General features: G+C 43.4%; 1 protein-coding gene across 3 annotated transcripts in view; it reads right to left on the bottom strand.

The window, feature by feature from the left end:
- GC (GC vitamin D binding protein) overlaps positions 1-12,359 on the bottom strand; it is a 50,489-nt gene extending 38,130 nt beyond the window's left edge. For all 3 annotated transcript variants that reach the window (XM_032223709.1, XM_032223708.1, XM_032223710.1), the window contains exon 1: positions 12,196-12,359. In XM_032223709.1, the coding sequence (XP_032079600.1) occupies positions 12,196-12,259 (64 nt within the window). In that variant the 5' untranslated portion in view covers positions 12,260-12,359. The remainder of the gene's footprint in view (positions 1-12,195) is intronic.
- Between the last annotated feature and the right edge of the window lie 8,827 nt (positions 12,360-21,186).

The raw sequence follows: 21,186 nt of genomic DNA, 5'->3' as shown, positions 1-21,186 counted from the left end.
TGAATCTGGTTTCCCAATTGAATTTGTTGATCAGAAGGTCACATCTCTGTCTCTCATTTTCTCTCTGTTTCTCTCTATCTGTCGGTCTCCGAGCCGAGGTGGCGCAGTGGTTAAATGCAGCACTGCAGGCTCCTTCAGCTGACTGCAGTTCAGCAGTTCGGCTGTTCAAATCCCACCAGGCTCAAGGTTGACTCAGCCTTCCATCCTTCCGAGGTGGGTAAAATGAGGACCCGGATTGTTGGGGGTGATATGCTGACTCTGTAAACCGCTTAGAGAGGGCTGAAAGCCCTATGAAGCGGTATATAAGTCTAACTATTGCTATTGCTCTCTGTCTCTCTCTGTCTCTCTCTTTCTGTTTCTCTCTGCCTCTCTCTCTCTCTCTCTCTCTCTCTCTCTCTCTCTCTCTCTCTCTCTGCCTGTGTCTCTGTCCTCTCTGTGTCTCTGTCTGTCTCTCTCTTTCGTACCTACCTACCTACCTACCTACCTACCTACCTACCTACCTACCTACCTACCTACGAGTCAAGCTATTCTCCAAAGCACCTGAAGGCAGGACAAGAAGCAACAGATGGAAACTAATCAAGGAGAGAAGCAACCTAGAATTAAGGAGAAGAAATTTCCTGACACTGAGATCAATTAATCAATTGCTTAATTAACAACTTGCCTCCAGAAGCTCCAACACTGGAAGTTTTTAAGAAGATGTTGGATATCCATTTGTCTGAAATGGTGTAGGGTTTCCTGCCTAAGCTGGGGGTTGGACTAGAAGACCTCCAAGGTCCCTTCCAACTCTGTCATTCTGTTCTATTCTGTTCTGTTCTGTTCTGTTCTGTTCTACCCTACCCTACCCTACCCTACCCTACCCTACCCTGTCTATCCTATTCTTTATTGTATATGTACATATATGGTTTAAAAAAACCCAAAAATGTTTTTATTGAGAGGGTTTTGTTTTTTTTGATTTTGGTATAATATCCAGGACAATTTTATTCTGCCATTCTTTTTAATGGTTTTAATTGAAGTGCCTTGAACAGGTGGCATTAATCAAGGGCCGCCATAAATTTTGTAACTAAATTTACGAATGCCTTTCCTTTTGCTCCTTGCCTTATCTTTTTTTGTTTTTAAATGTTCCCTTTTAGTTTTATAGCTCATCCAAGATCTTGGCTTTGAGGCAGGGGTGAAATTCAGCAGGTTCTGACCGGTTCTGGAGAACCGGTAGCGGAAATTTTTGAGTAATTTGGAGAACTGGCAAATACCACCCCTGGCTGGCCCCAGAGTAGGGTAGGGTGGGAATGTGGATTTTGCAGTATCCTTCCCCTGCCACGCCCACCAAGCCACGCCCACGGAACAGGTAGTAAAAAAAATTGAATTTCCCCACTGGATTGGCCCCTTCCATAGGAAACAAAAGAGGAGTGAATGGGGAGTGGGCTTTTGCAGGAAACAATTCGTTCCTTCGGTCGTTTCAAGAGTGGAAAGTAATGTTTGTGACTATAAGAGATCACAACCCCTCTTTCCTATTTACAGTCTACAACAAACCCAGTTTTAGAATAGAATAGAATAACAATAAGAATAGAATAGCAATAAGAATAGAATAGAATAGCAATAAGAGTAGAATAGAATAATAATAAGAATAGAATAGCAATAAGAGTAGAATGAAATAGCAATAAGAGAATAGAATAGAATAACAATAAGAATAGAATAGCAATAAGAGTAGAATATAATGGAATAGAATAGCAATAAGAATGGAATAGAATAGCAATAAGAATGGAATAGAATAGGAATAAGAATAGAATAGGAATAAGAATAGAATAGAATAGAATAGAATAACAGTAAGAATAGAATAGAATAGCAATGAATATAATATAATAGAATAGAATAACAATAAGAATAGAATAGCAATAAAAGTAGAATAGAATAGAATAACAATAAGAATAGAATAGAATAGCAATAAGAATAGAATAGAAATAAGAATAGAATAGCAATCAGAATAGAACAGCAATACGAGTAGAATAGAATAGAAATAGAAATAATGGAATGGAATGGAATAGAATAGAATAGAATTCTTTATTGGCCAAATGTGATTGGATAGACAAGGAATTTGTCTTTGGTGCATATGCTCCCAGTGTACCTAAGGAGAATAAAAATACATTCATCAAGAATAAAAAATAAAATAAAAAAAGAATAAAAAAATGACTTTTCTGTCACGTTCCGGCATTCACGTTGCATACAAACAGGGATTCAGTTTGTTTGGATGAAAAACCTTTCTCTCTATCTAAGAAACTATGTGATAACCAGCACTAAATGACAATGATACAAAGGTAATCAAATCCAAGTCAGTTCTAACCAAGTTAACACCAGCACTCATATATATATATATATATATATATATATATATATATATATATATATATATATATGTGTGTGTGTGTGTGTGTGTGTGTGTGTGTGTGTGTGTGTGTGTGTGTGTGTGTGTGTTTTGTGTGTGTGTTTTGTGTCACAACCCCTGTGTATCGGCTCATCCCAAGAGACCATCCAGACAGAAAGCCATTATTTTTACTGTTGCCTTTGTTACATTTGTGTTGCATTTGTGCTGATAAATAAATAAAGGGAGACTAGTATAGATCTGTTTCAAGCTATTTAGCTCTCATCAGCTAGCCATACCCTTACTGGGATTTGAACCTGTGCTGTATTATATATTAGGCAGTTGTGTTAGCCACTAAGCCACAGGTTCTCCTCCTTTATCAGCTGAGCCAGGGAAATAGGTATGTGTTTTGTGTCATATATACCTTTACCCCACCCAGCTCCATCGGTAGATTTGACGCACCGGTTCTGCCGAACTGGTGCAAACTGGTAGGAACCCACCTCTGGCCTGAGGGCTGAAAACAGCAAGGGGAAATCTACTTTTTCCAAGTTATTACTTAGGCCAGCGAGAAGCTGAAAACAGCCCCTCTCTCCTGATGTGAATGGAACACTTGGTTGACACTTGATTCCATGAGAAGTTTATTAGCACACTGATCTATGGTAATTGACGGGCACTTTCCTTGTGGCCTGAGGTGCTGAGAACAACGATATCGATATAGAGCATTGTCGAACTGTATTACCATAAAACAGCTAATGAAAGATACAGCTCATAACTTCTGGCGGCCATAAAATGGGCTCCCGCCAGAGCTGTGGGAGAGCTTAGACTGTGGGAGAACCCAGGCTGCAGAAAAAAGCATGATATCTATGGAGCACAAAACGTGGACTAATAATACAGATCCAGAATAACTGAGTCAGAAGGGGTCTTGTAGGTCATCTAGTCCAACCCCGCCACAGGCCAAGCAGGATTACACCATTTCTGACAGATGGTGGTCCAGTCTCTTCTTGAAATCTTCCAGTGACGAAGCTCCCACAACTTCCGAAGGCAACTTCTGTTCCACGCGTCAGAAAATTCCTCCTTGGGAAGTATATGAGGCTTGACGAGGGGTGTTAGATCTTAAAGTAATACGTCTGCACATGTATACTGTCTTCTCTTATTTTTTCTTTAAAACTAAGATATGTTAAGTATATTGATATGGAAGTATAAATACCATCAACACAGAATGGAGTTTGCTCAGAAGCTGAAATACACCAAATGAATGAGAGGAAGAGTGGGAAGTAGAGGTGAGAAGAAAGATAGGATGAGAGGGATAGGAGAGAGGGCAAGGGGAGGAAGATGAGGAGAATAAGGAGGAGTGGAATGAGGAGAGAGGAGAAGGAGAAAGGAAGGGGAGGTGTAGAGTAGAAAAGGATGATGGAGGGAAGAAGGGAGGGAAGAAGGGGGAGGAGAGAGGTAGAAGAAAGTGGTGTATGGAGAGCAGAAGAGCCAATAATTGGTTTCTATCTTTTTTAGTTTTTTTTCCCCCTGGAGTTGATGGCAAGATGGACTGATGTAATTATTAATTAATACAATATGATATTGGCTACGTAATAGTATACATGTGATTCTATGTTATGAAAATGGAAAATAAAAAAAGTATTTTTGCAAAGAGAAAATTCCTCCTTATTTCCAGGTTGAATCTCTCCTTGTCCAGTTTCCATCCATGATTCCTTGTCTGGCCTTCATGGAAAACAGCTTGGCCCCCTCCTCTTTATGGCAGCCCCTCAAATATTAGAAGACTGCTATCCTGTCTCCCCTGGTCCTTCTCTTCTCTTCACTAGACTAGCCAGGCCCAGTTCCTGGAACTGTTCTTCATACGTATGTTTTAGCCCAGTGTTTCTCAACCTTGGCGACTTTAAGTCCTGTGGACTTCAACTCCCAGAATCCCCCAGCTGGCTGGGGGATTCTGGGAGTTGAAGTCCACAGGACTTAAAGTCGCCAAGGTTGAGAAACATTGTTTTAGCCAGTGATGAAACATGCAGGACTTGTGGAGGGAAGCACTTCCACTGATGAATTGTTCTCATTGTCAGAAAGTTCCTCCTTATTTCCGAGTTGGATCTCCTTCTGAGGAGCTTCCACCACCCATTGGTTCTTCTCCTGCTATAGGTGCAATCCTAGAACAGCTGTACACTAGCTGAACAACATCGGAATTGACAAAATCACCACTGGTCAGTTGGAAAAGCCAGCTGTATTTGGAGCAGCTTACATCCTGCGACGATATACCCTTAACGCCAACGGGCAACAACATCTGCCTATCCCAAGGAAGGACTTGATAGGTGGATAAAAACGAGCAGGCTAAACATCTGGCTGACTATGTGACCCACCATAATAATAATAATAATCGGAAAAGGTAGCTTTGGTTGGAACAGTTTGCATCCATCAACCAATGATATCGTTAATATTATTGAACAACAACAACGATCTATCCGAGGTCCTTGGGAAGGACTCAAGATTGGACGAAAACGACTCAAGCGGGGAACAAAGATCGGACTGACTCTGCAACCAACAGTATTCATAGCTTCATGATCTAGACATCAGTTTTACAGTTCTCACAGCCCATTACAATCCATCCATCTATCCATCTATCCATCTATCCATCTATCCATCTATCCATCTATCCATCTATCCATCCTTCCTTCCTTCCTTCCTTCCTTCCTTCCTATCCTCTTCCTTTCTTCCTTCCATATTCTTTCTCCCTCTCTCTCTCCCTCCCTCCTTCCCTCTATTCCTCTTCCTTTATTTTCTTCCATAATTTTTCTCCTTCCTTCCTTCCTTCCTTCCTTCCTTCCTTCCTTCCTTCCTTCCATATTCTTTTTCCTTCCTTCTTTCCTTCCTTCTTTCCTTCCTGCCTGCCTGCCTTCCCTCTATTCTGCTTCCTTTCTTCCTTCCATATTCTTTCTCCTTCCTCCCTCCCTTCCCTCTGTTCCTCTTCCTTTCTTCCATATTCTTCCTTCCTTCTTTCTCTCTATTCCTCTTCCTTTCTTCCCTCCCTTCCTCTATCTTCCTTTCTTCCCTCCCTCACATTCTTTCCTTCCTTCCCTCTCTCTATTCCTCTTCCTTTCTTCCTTCCATATTCTTTCTCTTTCCTTCCTTCCCCCTATTCCTCTTCCTTTCTTCCTTCCATATTCTTTTTCCTTCCTTCCTTCCTTCTCTCTATATTCCTCTTCCTTTCTTCCCTCCCTTCCTCTATTCCTCTTCCTTTCTTCTCTCCCTCCCATTCTCTCCTTCCCTCCCTCTATTCCTCTTCTTTTCTTCCCTCCCTCTCTCTATTCCTCTTCCTTTCTTCCCTCCCTCTCTCTCTCTATTCCTCTTCCTTTCTTCCCTCCCTCTTTCTATTCCTCTTCCTTTCTTCCCTCCCTCCCTCTATTTCTCTTCTTTTCTTCCCTCCCTTCCTCCCATTCTCTCCTTCCTCCCCCCCGAACACATCTTCTCAAAGAAAAAAAACACTATATGTTTTTAATACATCTTTTAATCACCTAATCGGAGGGCAGTTATCATTTGGCAGTTTAGAGTCACAAGTTTTTTTTTTAAAGCCATCCAGAAGTGAGTTCACAAGCAAACAAACTAGCTTTGAATTGACTTGGTCAATGTCTAAATGTGGCAAGACACCGAAGTACGGTTTTTAACTTTGGCCCTGAATTTATTCTTTGCTCGGACAAAGAATAAAGGCCAGCTTAGTTGACATCCCCTGCAATCAGGGTCCATCAGGAGTAAATTATATCAGAGCCCATGGAAAGGGAAAAAAAGGCAGCGTGCAAGGAAAGCGCAGCTTGTCGACGTGACACTTCCATTGAAAATTGACCCCCGCCAAGAACCGATGTGCTTTGCTTCCCCTCAAACAAACCAGATTGCCTTGAGTCATAATGAAAGTGTTGCAAAATTGCCTTGATCACTTACAATGGCGAGGCAGGAGGGGAGATTAAGGCTCAGCCATGTTATTGTCGCTTCCAACATCTGTTCTCAGAAAGAAAAAAAAGATTCATTGGCAGCCAGCAGCCGGCTGCTCAAAATAAGGCAAAAAAACCAACAACACAACCACAACAACACCTCGGCATGATTTGCGTTAATCCCTTATTTTTCTCTGCCTCCTGCTTTTCCCATTGATTGACCCAGCCCAGTGACAGAAAACATAAATCATACACGCCAAACAGTGGCGGGTTGCAGGGGGTACGGCCCAGTTACGGGCGTACCGGAGCCTCCCCGGAGCACTAGATACCGTTCCGATACGGTGCTGCAGAGGCCCTGCCCGAGCTCCTTACCTGTCTTTTAAGGTTTCCGCGCTTCTGCGCACGCGCATGGTGTGTACAGCGCCTGCGCAATGCTCTGCCGAGCTGGAGCATTTCAGAGGCGCTAAGATGCATGTCTGTGCGCGCTGCCCGCACGCATGTGAATGCCGCCGGGCCCGTTCCAACCGTACCAGTTGGAACGGGATCCGCGACCCACCACTGACTCCAAAGTCCCTTCTGGCTCTGTTATTCTGTATACTAGAGGTAGTCCTCAATTTACAACAGTTTGTTTAGTAAACAGTAACAGAGTTGGGAGGGACTTTAGAAATCATCTAGTCCAACCCCCTGCTCATGCAGGAGACCCGTCCTAGGGATTCGAGTCTCAGAACTGCCGAGCTTTCTGATCGACAAGCTCCGTGACCGTTGGAAGTTCGAAATTAGGGCTGAAAAAAGGGACTTAACGACCGGTTTTCACACTTAACGACCATTGCAGCATCCCCAAGTGCCTGAATTTTAATTATGGGGACAGTGCAGTGCTCGTAAGTGTGAAAAATGGTCATATAGGTTACCTTTTTCATTGTTGTTGTACCTTTGGACAGTCACTAAAGGAATGGTTGTACGTTATAGGACTATCTATATAATATACTAGCTGATAACCCAGCGTAATCCGGGTATTTATTTATAGGGGGAAAATGTCCGGACCAAACGTAATTTCTAATGTTGCATTTTCTCCTTTACCAGAGGGAACCCTCTTGTGGAGTACTGTGAATCCATTACCATGGCAACTCTGCATAGTAGAAGCCCTTTTATGGCAGTACAGTAGAAGCCATTTTAAGGCACAACAGGCTGTATCTTAACAGAACACACACCCCAAGTATTTTTTTTCCAGACAGGTTTGGTTGAAATTGCTCAAGGCGTTCCAGAATTATGCTGGAACACACACACACACACACACACACACACACACACACATTGATATATACACTATATTGCCAAAAGTATTCACTCACCTGCCTTTTCTCACATATGAACTTATATTGGCTCCCAATAGATGTTCAGGTGCCATTCAAGTTTCCTGGTTATTGCCTTTAAAGCTTTAGATACGAGCAATACTGGGTGTACCAAGGTACACCCACACTACCCCTATCCTCCCCGAGCTGCACTGGCTTCCTATTGGTCTCCGAGCATGATTCAAGGTGCTGGTTATTACCTTTAAAGCCCTACATGGCCTAGGACCCGGATATCTACGAGACCGTCTTCTGCCGCACACCTTCCTAAGACGGATAAGATCACACAGGATGGGCCTTCTCCAGGTGCCATCAGCTGGACAATGCCGGCTGGCGACGCCTCAGAGTAGGGCCTTCTCTGTTGCCGCTCCAGCCCTATGGAATGAGCTACCCCCAGAGATCCGGACCCTACCCACTCTCATGGCCTTCCAAAAAGCTATTAAAACCTGGCTATTCCGGCAGGCCTGGGGCTGTTGACCTCTTGATTGAGGTCCAGCCCCGCTTAGACTGGGTGCATGTTGTGTCTCTTTTAATCTGCTGTGCTATTTGTTTTATTTGTTTTTAATTTTTTTCTAAATTTTTATTTCTGTAAGCTTCCCGGAGTCCTCCGGGATTGGGCAGCCTATAAATTTAATAAATAGTAATAGTAAATAGATACCATAGAACCAAGATACTTGCAGGACAACCTGCTCCCCTCAACCTCTGCCTGTCCCACGCATTCCCATATGGACATGCCCCCATGCTCCAGTCTCTGCTGACTGATGTCTAATGGATGTTGTTACACATTCTCTACCCAACACTCCTATTACTACAGAACAGATAAATGAAAACCAGTCTGATAAAATCCAGACGAACTATAATTAGTGCAAAGAATACTGGAAAAAAAAGCCATTAATTTGGAGGCGTCACGTTATAACTGATGTGCATCTGTAGGATAATAAAAATGAATGAAGCATTGAGTAGGCTAAGGAAATCTCTAGCCACATTATGGGCACTAATGCAGTGCCAGTGACTCAACAATGAATCCAAACGGGGGAAAAAAAATACTAACAGCAATTCAGTCGGGAAGACATAATCGCAGGTTAAATACTGTAAGTTCATATGCGAGTAAAACAGAGGTGGGTTCCTACCAGTTTGCACCTATTCGGTAGAACCGGTTCGTCAAATCTACTGAAGAGGTTCCACCAGTGGACCCGGAAAGCAGGCCACACCTACAGAAGAGGTTCCAAAATTTTTTGAAACCCACCACTGACTTGCATGCTTCAATGCCAGAGTTTCTGAGCCAACATGACTGGGGGAAGAATTCTGGGAGTTGAAGTCCACAAGTCTTAAAGCTGTCAGGTTTGAAGACCCCTAGTTTTTTTTTTCTAAAGGGTTAGGGGTGCAAGGATCTTGTAACTTGACAGCTTTAAGACCTGCGTGCTTCAATGCCAGAGTTTCTGAATAGCTACTTGGACCGACCTAAGTACTAATTCATAATTTCATATCCGGTCCCATGAGCGGCAAGCCACTCCCATCTGGTCACATGAGTGGCAAGCCACTCCCACAAAAGAGGCCACACCCACAGAGTAGGTTCGAACAATTTTTGAAACCCACCACTGGAGTAAAGGCAGGTGAGCGAATACTTTTGGCAATATAGATAGATAGATAGATACTTTATTTGTATGCCGCCCTTTTCCCTGAGGGGACTCAGGGCGGCTCACAATTCAGGGGGAGGGAGGACAAACAATTTACAAACATAAAACAATACATCATTAAAAAGCACAACAGTCATACTATTCGAGTGGGGTTGAAATCTTTAGCCCCAGGCCTGTCGGGACAGCCAGGACTTAAGGGCTACGCGGAAGGCCTGGAGGGTGGTGAGGGTACGTATCTCCACGGGGAGTTCGTTCCAGAGGGTCGGAGCAGCCACCGAGAAGGCTCTCCTCCGGGTAGTTGCCAGACGACATTGGCCGGCTGATGGAATTCGGAGGAGGCCTAATCGATGGGATCTTATTGGCCTAGTGGAGGTAATTGGCAGTAGGTGGTCTCTCAAGTACCCAAATATAGTGTGCATAGCAGAGGTGAGTTCCTACCAGTTCGCACCTATTCGGTAGAACCGGTTCGTCAAATCTACCGAACCGGTTAGAAGAGGTTCCACCAGTGGACCCGGAAAGCAGGCCACACCTACAGAAGAGGTTCCAAAAATGTTTGAAACCCACCACTGACACAGAGAGAGAGAGAGAGAGACAGAGAGAGAGAGAGAGAGAGGGAGAGAGAGAGAGGAAAGGAAGAAGAAAGAAAGAAAGAAAAAAACGAAAGAAAAAGTTGGATGAGAGAGTACCGATTGAAAAGAAAAAAAAGGAAAAAGGGACAGAGAGACAAAAGGAAGGAAAGAGAGAGAGGGAGGAGAGAGAAGGAAGGAGAAAAAAAAAATAATAAATAATAAAAAAAAAAGAATAAAAAAAAGTGAGAGAGAGAGATGAAAGAAAAAAAGGAAAAAGGGACAGAGAGACAAAAAGAAGGAAAGAGAGAGAGAAAGAAAGGAAGAAAGAAATAAATAAAAAAGAAAGAAAAAGTGAGAGAGAGATGAAAGAAAAAAAGGAAAAATGGATAGAGACAAAAGGAAGGAAAGAGAGAGAGAGAGAGAGAAAGGAAGGAAGAAAAAAATAAATAAAAAAGAAAGAAAAAGTGAGAGAGAGATGAAAGAAAAAAAGGAAAAAGGGGCAGAGAGAAAAAAGGAAGGAAAGAGAGAGAGAGAGAGAGAAAGAAAGAAAACACATGGCTGGCAAGCCACTCCCACAAAGTAGGCCACACCCAGAGAGTAGGTTCAAAAAAAATTTGAAACCCACCACTGGTGCATAGATAAGCCCTCTACTTGAAAACAACAGTTCAGATGAGATCACATAAGTGAGCCTGATTGGGCTAAATTACAGGTGTGATTCAGAAACCTGAGGTTGTCTTTATCTTTTTCTTTTCATTTCATCTGTTGCTCGCATTCCACTTTTATATCAGTTCCTGTCGTGCAGTCTTGTGCCTTTCATTCTATATTTTGATACGGCCTTTATGCCCATCGGCGACATGACAGATATAGTTTCAAAGAACTTTCTCAGTCTTTGAACCCTTTTTGAGAAAGGCTTCCCCCCCCCCCCGTTCTTTTTGTGAGGGCTTCCTATTGATTGCAACAAAAACATAATAATAATATTCCAATTAGAGGTTTGGCAGAGCCTGGATGGCTTTCACAGCAGCGAAATGGAAATATTAATTATCAGGTAATTCGATGCCCTTAAGCTCTGAAAAACAGCTTCGGGGTTTAATGAAAAAGGCCAGCGGGCGAATTATCATTCCTTTTTTCATTTCAAAACCAGGAGCCTTCTCAGCTGGTCTTTTTCTCATGTTAAATGTTCCACAGATATAATCGTCAAAAAAAACAACCTCCCTCTATTTCAATCCAATCCAATACAATAGCAGAGTTGGAAGGGACCTTGGAGGTCTTCTAGTCCAACCCCCTGCCTAGGCAGGAAACCCTATACCGTTTCAGACAAATGGCTATCCAGCATCTTCTTAAAGACTTCCAGTGTTGAGGCATTCACAACTTCTGGAGGCAAGTTGTTCCAAAGTTGTTTAGATCGGTGCGCGCTACCTGCTCGAAGATACGTCGGTGAAGCATGGGTACTAACCTTACCATCCACGCAAAAACTACCAGGAGGGGCACAAAGACAAGATAGAAGACAAGATAGAAAGACCTGCAAGTGGGTTAGAGAATCAACCAGAGGCTGCCGCCGATTCGGCATACGCAGAAGGCGTAGCACATGCCCCCCCCCCCCCAAACCGGTAGTAAAACAATTACCAACCCACCACTGGAACAAAGAGAAGTTTGTGGCATCATCAAGAGAGTAAAAGAATTGAAATGGGCTGGTCACATAGCAAGAAGAACTGATGGCAGACGGATCTGTTGTGGCCCGCCAGTGGATCTGGCAACAGATTTAGACAGATTTGGATGGGGAGGAACATGGGCCAGTCCTGGAGTATGGGCAGCACACCCTTGCCCCCCTGTGCATACATGTGCGTCCCCTGGGGTTCCCGCCAACCCCATGCATGTGCGCTCTCCCTTCCCCGTTTTGGGCCTAGTAGGCCTCCTTGAAGCCTCCTGGCAGCAAAAACGGGCTGTGGGGGGATGCAACACCTCCCCCCCGATGCTAACCCCACCCCCCCTTGCACATGCATGCGCATTTCCCACATGTATCATGCCCCTGTGCATATGCAAAATTAGTCCCCAAAATTAGTTGGATGGCGGGAAGTATGCACACATGAGCTGGGGCGATGGCTTCCATGTCCACAGAGAGGGCTGTGCATGCCACGTGTGCCATAGGTTCGCCAACACGGGTCTATGGGGACATGAAGAGCGGGACACATCTTGGAAGCTGAAGGACAATTGATGACTCTTTTCTTGCTACCAAAGAAAGACCCAAGAAAATCAATGCAGCTTCCCGACCCAGTCTGCCAAATTTCTGCTCGTTCTTTGTTGGCTAAGGAGAAATGACCCGCTTTTTCTTTTCATCCGAGAGAATCAGGATCAATATAAAAACCGTACCTCTCTGAAGTCCATGAGTCCATGTGAGCAGGAGCAGTAGGAGGCTTACAACACAAGCCCTCATCTTACAATTCCCTGACAATCACACTGGATTGTCATGCATTTAAGTTTTGTTTCTTACGGCTGGATTGCAAATGGGGAATCAATGAATGAACGCCCGTGTTTAAATATGGCTTCCCTTTATATATATTTATATTTGATCAATCATCAATTGCCACGCAAAGATCAGAGGGCAGGCATCCTTGGCCTGGCTGAGAGGAAGCCAAAGTCCAGAATCAGGCAAACACATGTCAGAAGGGGAATATTGACCCCAAACCATGTTTAGACTTAAAAATTAACTCGGCAGAGCCTGGAGCCTGGAGAGGGTGAAAAATGGGTCGAACAGAACTCTTGGAAGTTCAGAACTGAGCCTGTTTCCAGTTTCCAGAGGGCTTCCGGAGCCCAGGGGAGGCCGTTTTCGTCCTCTCAGAGGTTCAAGGAAAGCCTACAGAACCTGGGGAGGGAAAAAAGCCCCCCCCCACCACCACCATGAGGAGACCAAGTAGGCCACACTCCCATGGTCACCCCCACCCAGCAACCGGGAAGAGAACCGGTTGCTAAAATTTTTCAATCCCACCCCTGAAATTCCGAATGTAAATCACAAGACCGTGGGGATGTGTAAAAAATGCTCCTAAGCCACTTTTCTTCAGTGCTTTTGTAACTTTGACCGGTTACTAAATGAATGGTTATAAGTCGAGGACAGCCTATGTAGGGCAACTATATCCACACACCAGAGGTGGGTTCCTACCAGTTCGCACCTATTTGGTAGAACCGGTTCGTCAAATCTACCGAACCGGTTAGAAGAGGTTCCACCAGTGGACCCGGAAAGCAGGCCACACCGACAGAAGAGGTGCCAAACATTTTTTGAAACCCACCACCGGTCCTTGGATATGATTATTCTACACTATCATGCTCCTATTTATAAAACTCAGGGCCTCTGTGAAAGGTAAGGATGACTACTGCGTTTGTGGTGCAATCAGAACATTGCGTGTGTTGAAGTTGTTTGAACGCAAACCAAAGATGCCTTTTAAAAAACAAGTTTACATCCTATTCTTATGCATGCCAGTGCTGTGTGTGAGGTAATTTAAGGTGGTTCTGACAAGTGTCGGTGGCATCTTCATATCCGGTCACATGGGCAGCAAGCCACTCCCATAAATGAGGCCACACCCACAGAGTAGGTTCGAACAATTTTTGAAACCCACCACTACTCCTTGGATATGATTATTCTATACTATCGTGCTCATATTTATAAAACTCAGTGCCTCTGTGAAAGGTAAGGATGACTACTGCGTTTGTGGTGCAATCAGAACATTGCGTGTGTTGAAGTTGTTTTAATGCAAACCAAAGATGCCTTTTAAAAAACAAGTTTACATCCTATTCTTATGCATGCCAGGGCTGTGTGTGAGGTAATTTAAGATGGTTCTGACAAGTGTCGGCGGCATCTTCATATCCGGTCACATGGGCAGCAAGCCACTCCCATCCGGTCACATGGGCGGCAAACCACTCCCACAAAGGAGGCCACACCCACAGAGTAGGTTCGAACAATTTTTGAAACCCACCACTGCCACACACCCCTGTTCCTCATCATGTGACAGGGCTTCTTCCATTTTGTCTTGACAGGAAAGTGTTTGGCAGCCCCTCATGAAAACTTTCCCACCCCCAGATAGATTTTATCAAAGCTACTTTAATCACCTTTATCGGTAGTTCAGTGGAGTTTTGCCATATATTCTTGCTAGCAGAAGAAAACTAAATCAGATGTTCTCCCAATGGAGACAGCTTATTCGACTTTCCCATTTTCTCAAAGACCTCGTGCTTCAGTTAAATCACCTTTTAACCTCTTGAGTCAACCCGAAAAGCAAGGTTATTGGAGCTTACAACAGCGAAGGTCTTCTCTGTTATTAAACCATCGTTTATCCTCTGAGGGCGTCTCCAAGGTCAATATTCTTTTTAAAATAAAAGAAAGTGGAGTAAAAGAAAGTTAAATAAAGGAAAGTGAAATAATAAAGTGAAGCCAAAGAAATAATATAATAAAATAAAAGTAAAATAAAGTGAAGTAAAATAATAATAAAATAAAGTATAATAAAGTGAAATAAAATAATAATAAAATAAAGTATAATAAAGTGAAATAAAATAATAATAAAGTATAATAAAGTGAAATAAAATAATAATAAAATAAAATATAATAAAGTGAAGTAAAATAATAATAAAATAAAGTATAATAAAGTGAAGTAAAATAATAATAAAATAAAATAAGATGAAGTGAAATAAAACAAAGTAAAATAATAAAATAAAGGGAAAATAAAGTGACGTAAAATAATAAAATAAAGTAAAATAATATAATAAAAATAAAATGAAATAAATTGAAGTAAAGTAAAATAAAATTAAGTAAAATCTATATATATATAAAAGGCAAGTACCACTCACTCATCATGAAATCTCCAGAACTACAAACTTGAAATTTGGCACATATGTTCCTCTTGTTTTCTAAGTGCCTGCTAAGAAAGGATTTTTCAAAATGACCATCAGATCATTAGTATTTCTTATAAAGTAATTAACACGCTCTGATGTTAAGGAGTTCTACTCCCCCTCCCCACCTGAAAAGAACTCTGTTTCAACTGCCAGTTACCTCACATTCTGTTATCTCAGTTCAAAATGGCAAATGTTCCACACCTTCACTTAGGAGCGGTCTGGAGCTCCTTACAGTACTAAACATTGATACCTCATCCAAATCTCTACGTCTTCCACCTATGGAACTGCTTCCAGACTCAAGGCGGCGGGAACGATATTCCCTTATGTGTTTTAATCACCAACCACCACTGAGCCAACGGATTGTCTAACTGAATTTGTCCTGCATAGCCCGATCAAATAGTTTAGCCGCGAAGCACGGGTTTCCAGCTAGTAATAAAATAAAATAAAGCGAAGCAAAGTAGAATAATAATAAAAAATAAAGTAAAATAAAGGGAAGTGAAGTAAAATATTGTTGAAAGAAATGTCCTTCTGGGTTCGGCTCCAAGTGGGGAAAAAGACACTGGAGACATGGAGGCTGCTTGGAAAGATGGTTTAATGGTGGACAGGACCACATGGCTTGAGCTCCTGAACAGAAAAGGTGATCACGTGCTTCAATGTTGGTGGAGAAGAAGAGAGAGCGAAGAAGGGGATTGCAGGGTTTTTAATAATCTGTTCAGCCCCACCTCTCTGTTTCCTGTTCCTGTGTAAGCAATGTATTCTGATTGGTTGTCAGACTCCCATGGGGCAATGCAGGGACAACTCTCTAGGCTGTGTTTTGAATCCAGGTTTGGTTGAGTTCTCAGATGCCATGTGGCGAGTTGGGTAAAGGCTAATCATGCCTTAATCCCATCACCCTGGAGCTGAAGGGGAGAACTCTTTATTATGTAAAGGGACTGGCTTTGGCATCTTAATGGCCCATTGACAAAGAGGCAGGGAGCTGCAGGGAGCTACTTTGTCTTTAAAACATGTTTCTCCCTTTTCACGTCCAGGGAAATATAATATTCTGCCTTTTCGACATTTCCTAGGATATTTCATTTTTCTAGGAGAGGGATGGGTTTTAACTTCCTACAAGATAATAAAGTAAAGTAAAATAAAAATAAAAGAGCTACTGGAAACATACTTGAGATGTGACCAAGATCATTTCTTTCTGCTCAGGGAAGAATTCAACATACAAAACCACGAAGGTACTTTTTAAAAACATGTTTTGAGTTCTAACTTGGATAACTTTCTGAAAACGTCTATGGCTGAGTGGTTAAGACGCAAACCGAACTAATATGTTCTCCTGGGAAGCAAAAAAGCTTCAGACGTAGAAAAGCTGGGCTTTGACAGGATGGATGAACAACGATTTTCTGTTTAGGACGGGAGTGTGACACTTTTGCACAATTTCTAAGGTAGCCCGCGCTGGGTAAGACGATGTAAAACTTGGAGAATATTGTAGCTCAGGGTTGAAATGAAGGGGTCCTTGGTGCTCTCTAAGTTTGGTTGTTTTCTTGCAGATGTTTCATTACACAAACTAAGTAACATCATCAGTGCTTCCTCCCCCCTCCTCTTTCTCCCTGCAAACCCCTCTCCCTTCTCCTCCTCCTCCTCCTCCTCTTCCTCCCTACTAGGACTGATGATGTTGCCTAGTTTGGTTAATGAAATGTCTGCAAGAAAACAACCAAGCTCAGAGAGCACCAGGGATCCTAGAGTCCTTCCCCTCCCTTCCTCCTCCCCCTCCCTGCAAACCCTGATCCTTTCTATCACTGATGGCGTTACCTAATGTCTGCAAGAAAACAATCACACTCAGAGAGTACTAAAGGCTTCACAGTCCTCCTCTTCTTCTTCTTCTTCTTCTTCTTCCTCCTCCTCCTCCTCCTCCTCCTGCCTGCAAACCCTTCTCCCTTCTATCACTAATGTGCTACCTAGTTTGGGTAATGAAACATTTGCACGAAAATAACCAAGCTTAGAGAGCACCAAGGATCCCAAAGTCCTAGTCGTCCTCCTCCTCCTCCTCCTCCTCCTCCTCCTCCTCCTCCTCCTCCTCCTCCTCCTCCCCCCCTCTCTTCCTCCTCCTCCTCCTCCCCCCTCTCTTCCTCCTCTTCCTCCCTTCTAGCACCAATGACGTTGCCTAGTTTGGGTAATGAAACTTCTGCACAAAAACAATCAAGTCCTAGTCGTCGTCCTCCTCCTCCTCTTTTCCTCCTCCTCCTCCCCTTCTCTTCTCCTTCCTCCTCCTCTTCTTTCTCCCTTCTAGCAGGGAGGGGGAGGACTCTAGAGTCTAGGATCCCTGGTGCTCTCTGAGCTTGGTTGTTTTGTTGCAGACATTTCATTAGCCAAACTAGGCAACATCATCAGTGATAGAAGGGAGAGGGGTTTGCAGGGAGGAGGGGGATGGCAGGGGGCACTGATGATGTTACCTAGTTTGGGTAATGAAACATCTGCATGAAAACAACGAAGCTGAAAGAGTACCAAGGATGCCAAAGTCCTCCTCCTCCTCCTGTTCTTTTCCTCCTCCTCCTCCTCCTCCTCCTCTTTCCCCCTTCTAGCACCGATGATGTTACCTAGTTTGGGTAATGAAACATCTGCACGAAAACAGCCAACTCAGAGAGCACCAAGGAACTCTCACTGTAAGCCTTGGATAAAGTTTTGGTTGAAATTCTTCACACCTTTTTCATTTTGCTCTTTGGAGAACGGAGTTGAATGAAAGGGGAAGAGAGCAGACATTTTCTGTTTTGTCTGAATTTGCAAGACGGGCCGGGGGGGGGGGATGCATAATCTCCGCGTGGGTGTATGAAGGCTTAACCTTTCCCTCCTCCTTGCTTTCATAACCATGCAGGAGCTCATTGTCAGAAAATAAACAGTACAACTTAGTTTGCGTGCAGGGGTGAATTTTCAAGAGAATCCTTACTTCAGATCTTTACTACTACATTAAAATTCATGAAATCCCCAACAAGGAAGATGTGAGTAGGAATTTTAAATTCCCCAAGTGATAATTTCATTTCATTTCATTTATTATATTTATATGCTACCCTTTTCCCCCGAAGGGGACTCAGGGCGGCTGACAAATCAAATCTGGGAAAGGGGGGGTACAGACAAAAAATAAAAAACAAACATGACAATACACAATTTAAAACACACAACAGTCATACCATTCAAGACGGGGGCAACAGCTCTTTAGCCCCAGGCCTGTCGGAACAGCCAGGTTTTAAGGGGCCTGGAGGGTGGTGAGGGTTCGAATCTCCACGGGAGATGTGGTTAATGATTAACATAGTCAGCCAATAGGTTGTGGGGGGGTCAAGGACTGCAGAGTTAAGTGGTTTGTTGGGACATAGCCTACAAGCAACAATAGGATTGCAGTCCAATCCTATTAATCAACAAGCCAGCAGAACTAGGCTGTAATCTTGCATCTTAAAACAATCTCTTTAAAAAGCTGTTAAAATATACCGTATTTTTTCAGACGATAAGATGCACCGGAGTATAAGACGCAGCCAGATTTCAAAGAGAAAAACAAGAAAAAAAATTTTTGGTCTCCACGTGTCCGTTTTTTGCTCTCTCCAGCCCCCAGGATTAGTTAACATATGATCCCCTAAACAATATTTCCAACGTATTTATAAATTCTTCCCACAGTAAGAATGGGGATAGTCAAGCTATACCTTCAGATGGTTCTCTAAAACTGGTCAGAACCTGCTAAATATCACCTCCGGTCTGTAAATCCACATTTCAAACTTCTTAATAGTGGGGACAATTAACCAGTGGAAAACAGAAATCGGGAGTGCTCCATCACCTTTTAAGAAGAGACTAGACAGTCACGTGTTCTGACCCCCCCCTCGTCCTACACCAACACACACTCCAAGCCAAAGATAAGTTATGGCATTTAATTAATAGACAGACAGGTCCTTGGCAGCAAACCGGCACAGCCAAGCTTGGGCAGCAATCCAGCCTGCCAAGCTCACCATAATGTTCTCTGACATTAATTCCTGTGTTGATTTCTGCAAGAGGGGCGTGTGCACAAGCAGTCCTTTTTATAGTCTGGAGAGGAGCCTAATGACCACCAGCTGAGTGCAATTACCTCCTGTACTTGCGCAACTGTTCCTGATGCCTATTAGCTCTTCGGTGTCGAGCATCCAGGAACAACTCATTGGTGGCATCCGTATCACTCTCTCTTGTCTCCTCCCCACTGGTCCAAGGCTCAGGCACCTCCTGGTGGCCAACCAGCTTCTCTGCGCCCTGCTCGGAGTCAGAACCCTGTCCAGGGTCTTCCACATCCTCCAGAGCCGACTCTTAGGGCCCCTCAATGTCGGAGTCTGGTGGCAGCTCCTGCTGGGCCACAATAGTCATCTATCTGAAATTGTACAGGTTCTCCTGCTTGAGCAGGGGGCTGGACTAGAAGACCTCCAAGGTCCCTTCCAGCTCTATTCTATTCTAACATTATATTAACTGTGGTTCATTGCTTCCTCTCTCTTTCTCTCTCTCTTTTTTGTAATAAGGCTAAAAAAACTAACAGACTTCTGATGCTAGAAAGGGACACCATCCCCTCTCTCTTTTATTTTGTTTACAGAAGAATGCGTAATGTGTTCAATTGAACAGTCCACCTCCTAATACAATAATCTTCCTTCTGATTTATTTGTGCTTCCAAACTCGTAGCAGAATTTTCCTGAAGCTTCTCTGGTGGGAAGAAGAGGCTGTTGGAGCAAAACAAATCAGGGTTGTAAATGTATTGTAAATCATCCTAAAAGCTCAGTTGTTTGTGCTGAGATTCCTGGAACGTCGTCGCCATTAACTTAAGGGTAGTATTTCATACCTGCCGAAAAATTCAGAAATAAGAATATGATTTGTTCAATCTCCCTCCCCTTGTGATGTTTGACAGGTAAGATTCTTCAGGCGGTAGAATTAATTCAGTGCAGGGAAATCTAAATTCACATCTATAAACTGACTCCAGGAATGTCCTCAGGGGTTGGATTACAATTCTTTGGTACAATTTATGATCTAAGCTCACCATTCTCTATCTGTGCTGATGTTGTTCGATTATAAGAGCCCTCTGTGGCGCAGGGGTTAGACTGCAGTATTACAGGCTGACTCTGGCCACAGTCTAGAGTTCGATCCTGACTGGCTCAAGGTTCATTCAGCCTTCCATCCTTCTGTCAGTTAAGAGGAGGACCTAGATTGTTGGGGTGGGGGGCGTGTGCTGACATTGCAAACTGCCCAGAGCATGCCATGAATTGAATGTGGCAGCAGCCAAAAAAGCCAATGCAATCCTAAATTGCATTAACAGAGGGATACAATCAAGATCAAGGCCAGTATTAATGCCACTCTATAAAGCTTTAGTAAGACCTCACCTGGAATATTGTATCCAGTTTTGGTCACCACACTATAAAAAAGATATTGAGATGCTAGAAAAAAGTGCAGGGAAGAGCAACCAATACTGTTAGGGGACTGGAGACTAAAACATATGAAGAACGATTGCAGGAACTGGGCATGGCTAGTCTAGTGAAGAGAAGGACCAGGGGAGACATCATAGCAGTCTTCCAATATTTGAGGGGCTGCCACAGAGAGGAGGGGTTCAAGCTATTTTCTAAGGCCAGACAAGGAATAATGGATGGAAACTGAACAAGGAGAGATTCAACCTGGAAATAAGGAGGGATTTTTTTCGTGACCCGACAAATGCGAGCATGACAATAGCGCACCGACAAAACCGTGGCGAGAAAACCGTGATGTCATAAACACACCCACAACCACGCGCCGACAAAACCGTGCCCACAAAAGCACGATTTAAGTTAAGGTAAGGGTTAGGGTTAGGTTCCGGGTTGGGGTTAGGATTAGTGTTAGGGCTAGGGTTATTAGGTTGTTATTAGTTGTTTGTTGTGGGCGCGCTGTTGTGGGCGCATTTATGATGTCACAGTTTTCTCACCGCGGTTTTCTCGCCGCGGTTTTGTCATGCACGCATTTGTCGGTGAACCGATTTTTTGACAGTGAGAACAATCAACCAGTGAGAACAATCAACCATTGGAACAGAAGCTGCCTTCAGAAGTCGTGGGAGCTTCATCCCTGGAGGCTTTCAAGAAGAGACTGGACTGCCATCTGTTAGAAATAGTGTAGGGTCTCCTGCTGGGCAGGGGGTTGGACTAGATGACCTACAAGGTCCCTTCCAACTCTGTTAATCAAAAGCACTATGAAGAGGTATATAAGTCTAAGCGCTATTGCTAAGTGCTATCATTGTACCACGATGGTCTTGCAGATTTTGATTCTCCCCCCCCCTACTGTGAATATCTGTAGAAGAGACCAGATGACACACTGTTTAATGGATGATGGATTGTTTGTGTTATAATAAAATAAAAACTTAAAAAAAGAAAAAGAGAGATTGATTTTTGCTGGGAGAGCACTCGGGCACCACAGGCGCCTCCGACATGAGTGACGTAGAGCTAGCCATGCCCATCCTGGCCACTTTACAACTTTTACAACTTT

The sequence above is a fragment of the Thamnophis elegans genome, chromosome 9 (genome assembly GCF_009769535.1).
Source record: "Thamnophis elegans isolate rThaEle1 chromosome 9, rThaEle1.pri, whole genome shotgun sequence".
NCBI classification, from domain to species: domain Eukaryota; kingdom Metazoa; phylum Chordata; class Lepidosauria; order Squamata; family Colubridae; genus Thamnophis; species Thamnophis elegans.
The sequence above is the reverse complement of the archived record's forward strand: the minus strand, read 5'-3'. Positions and strand labels throughout refer to the sequence as shown.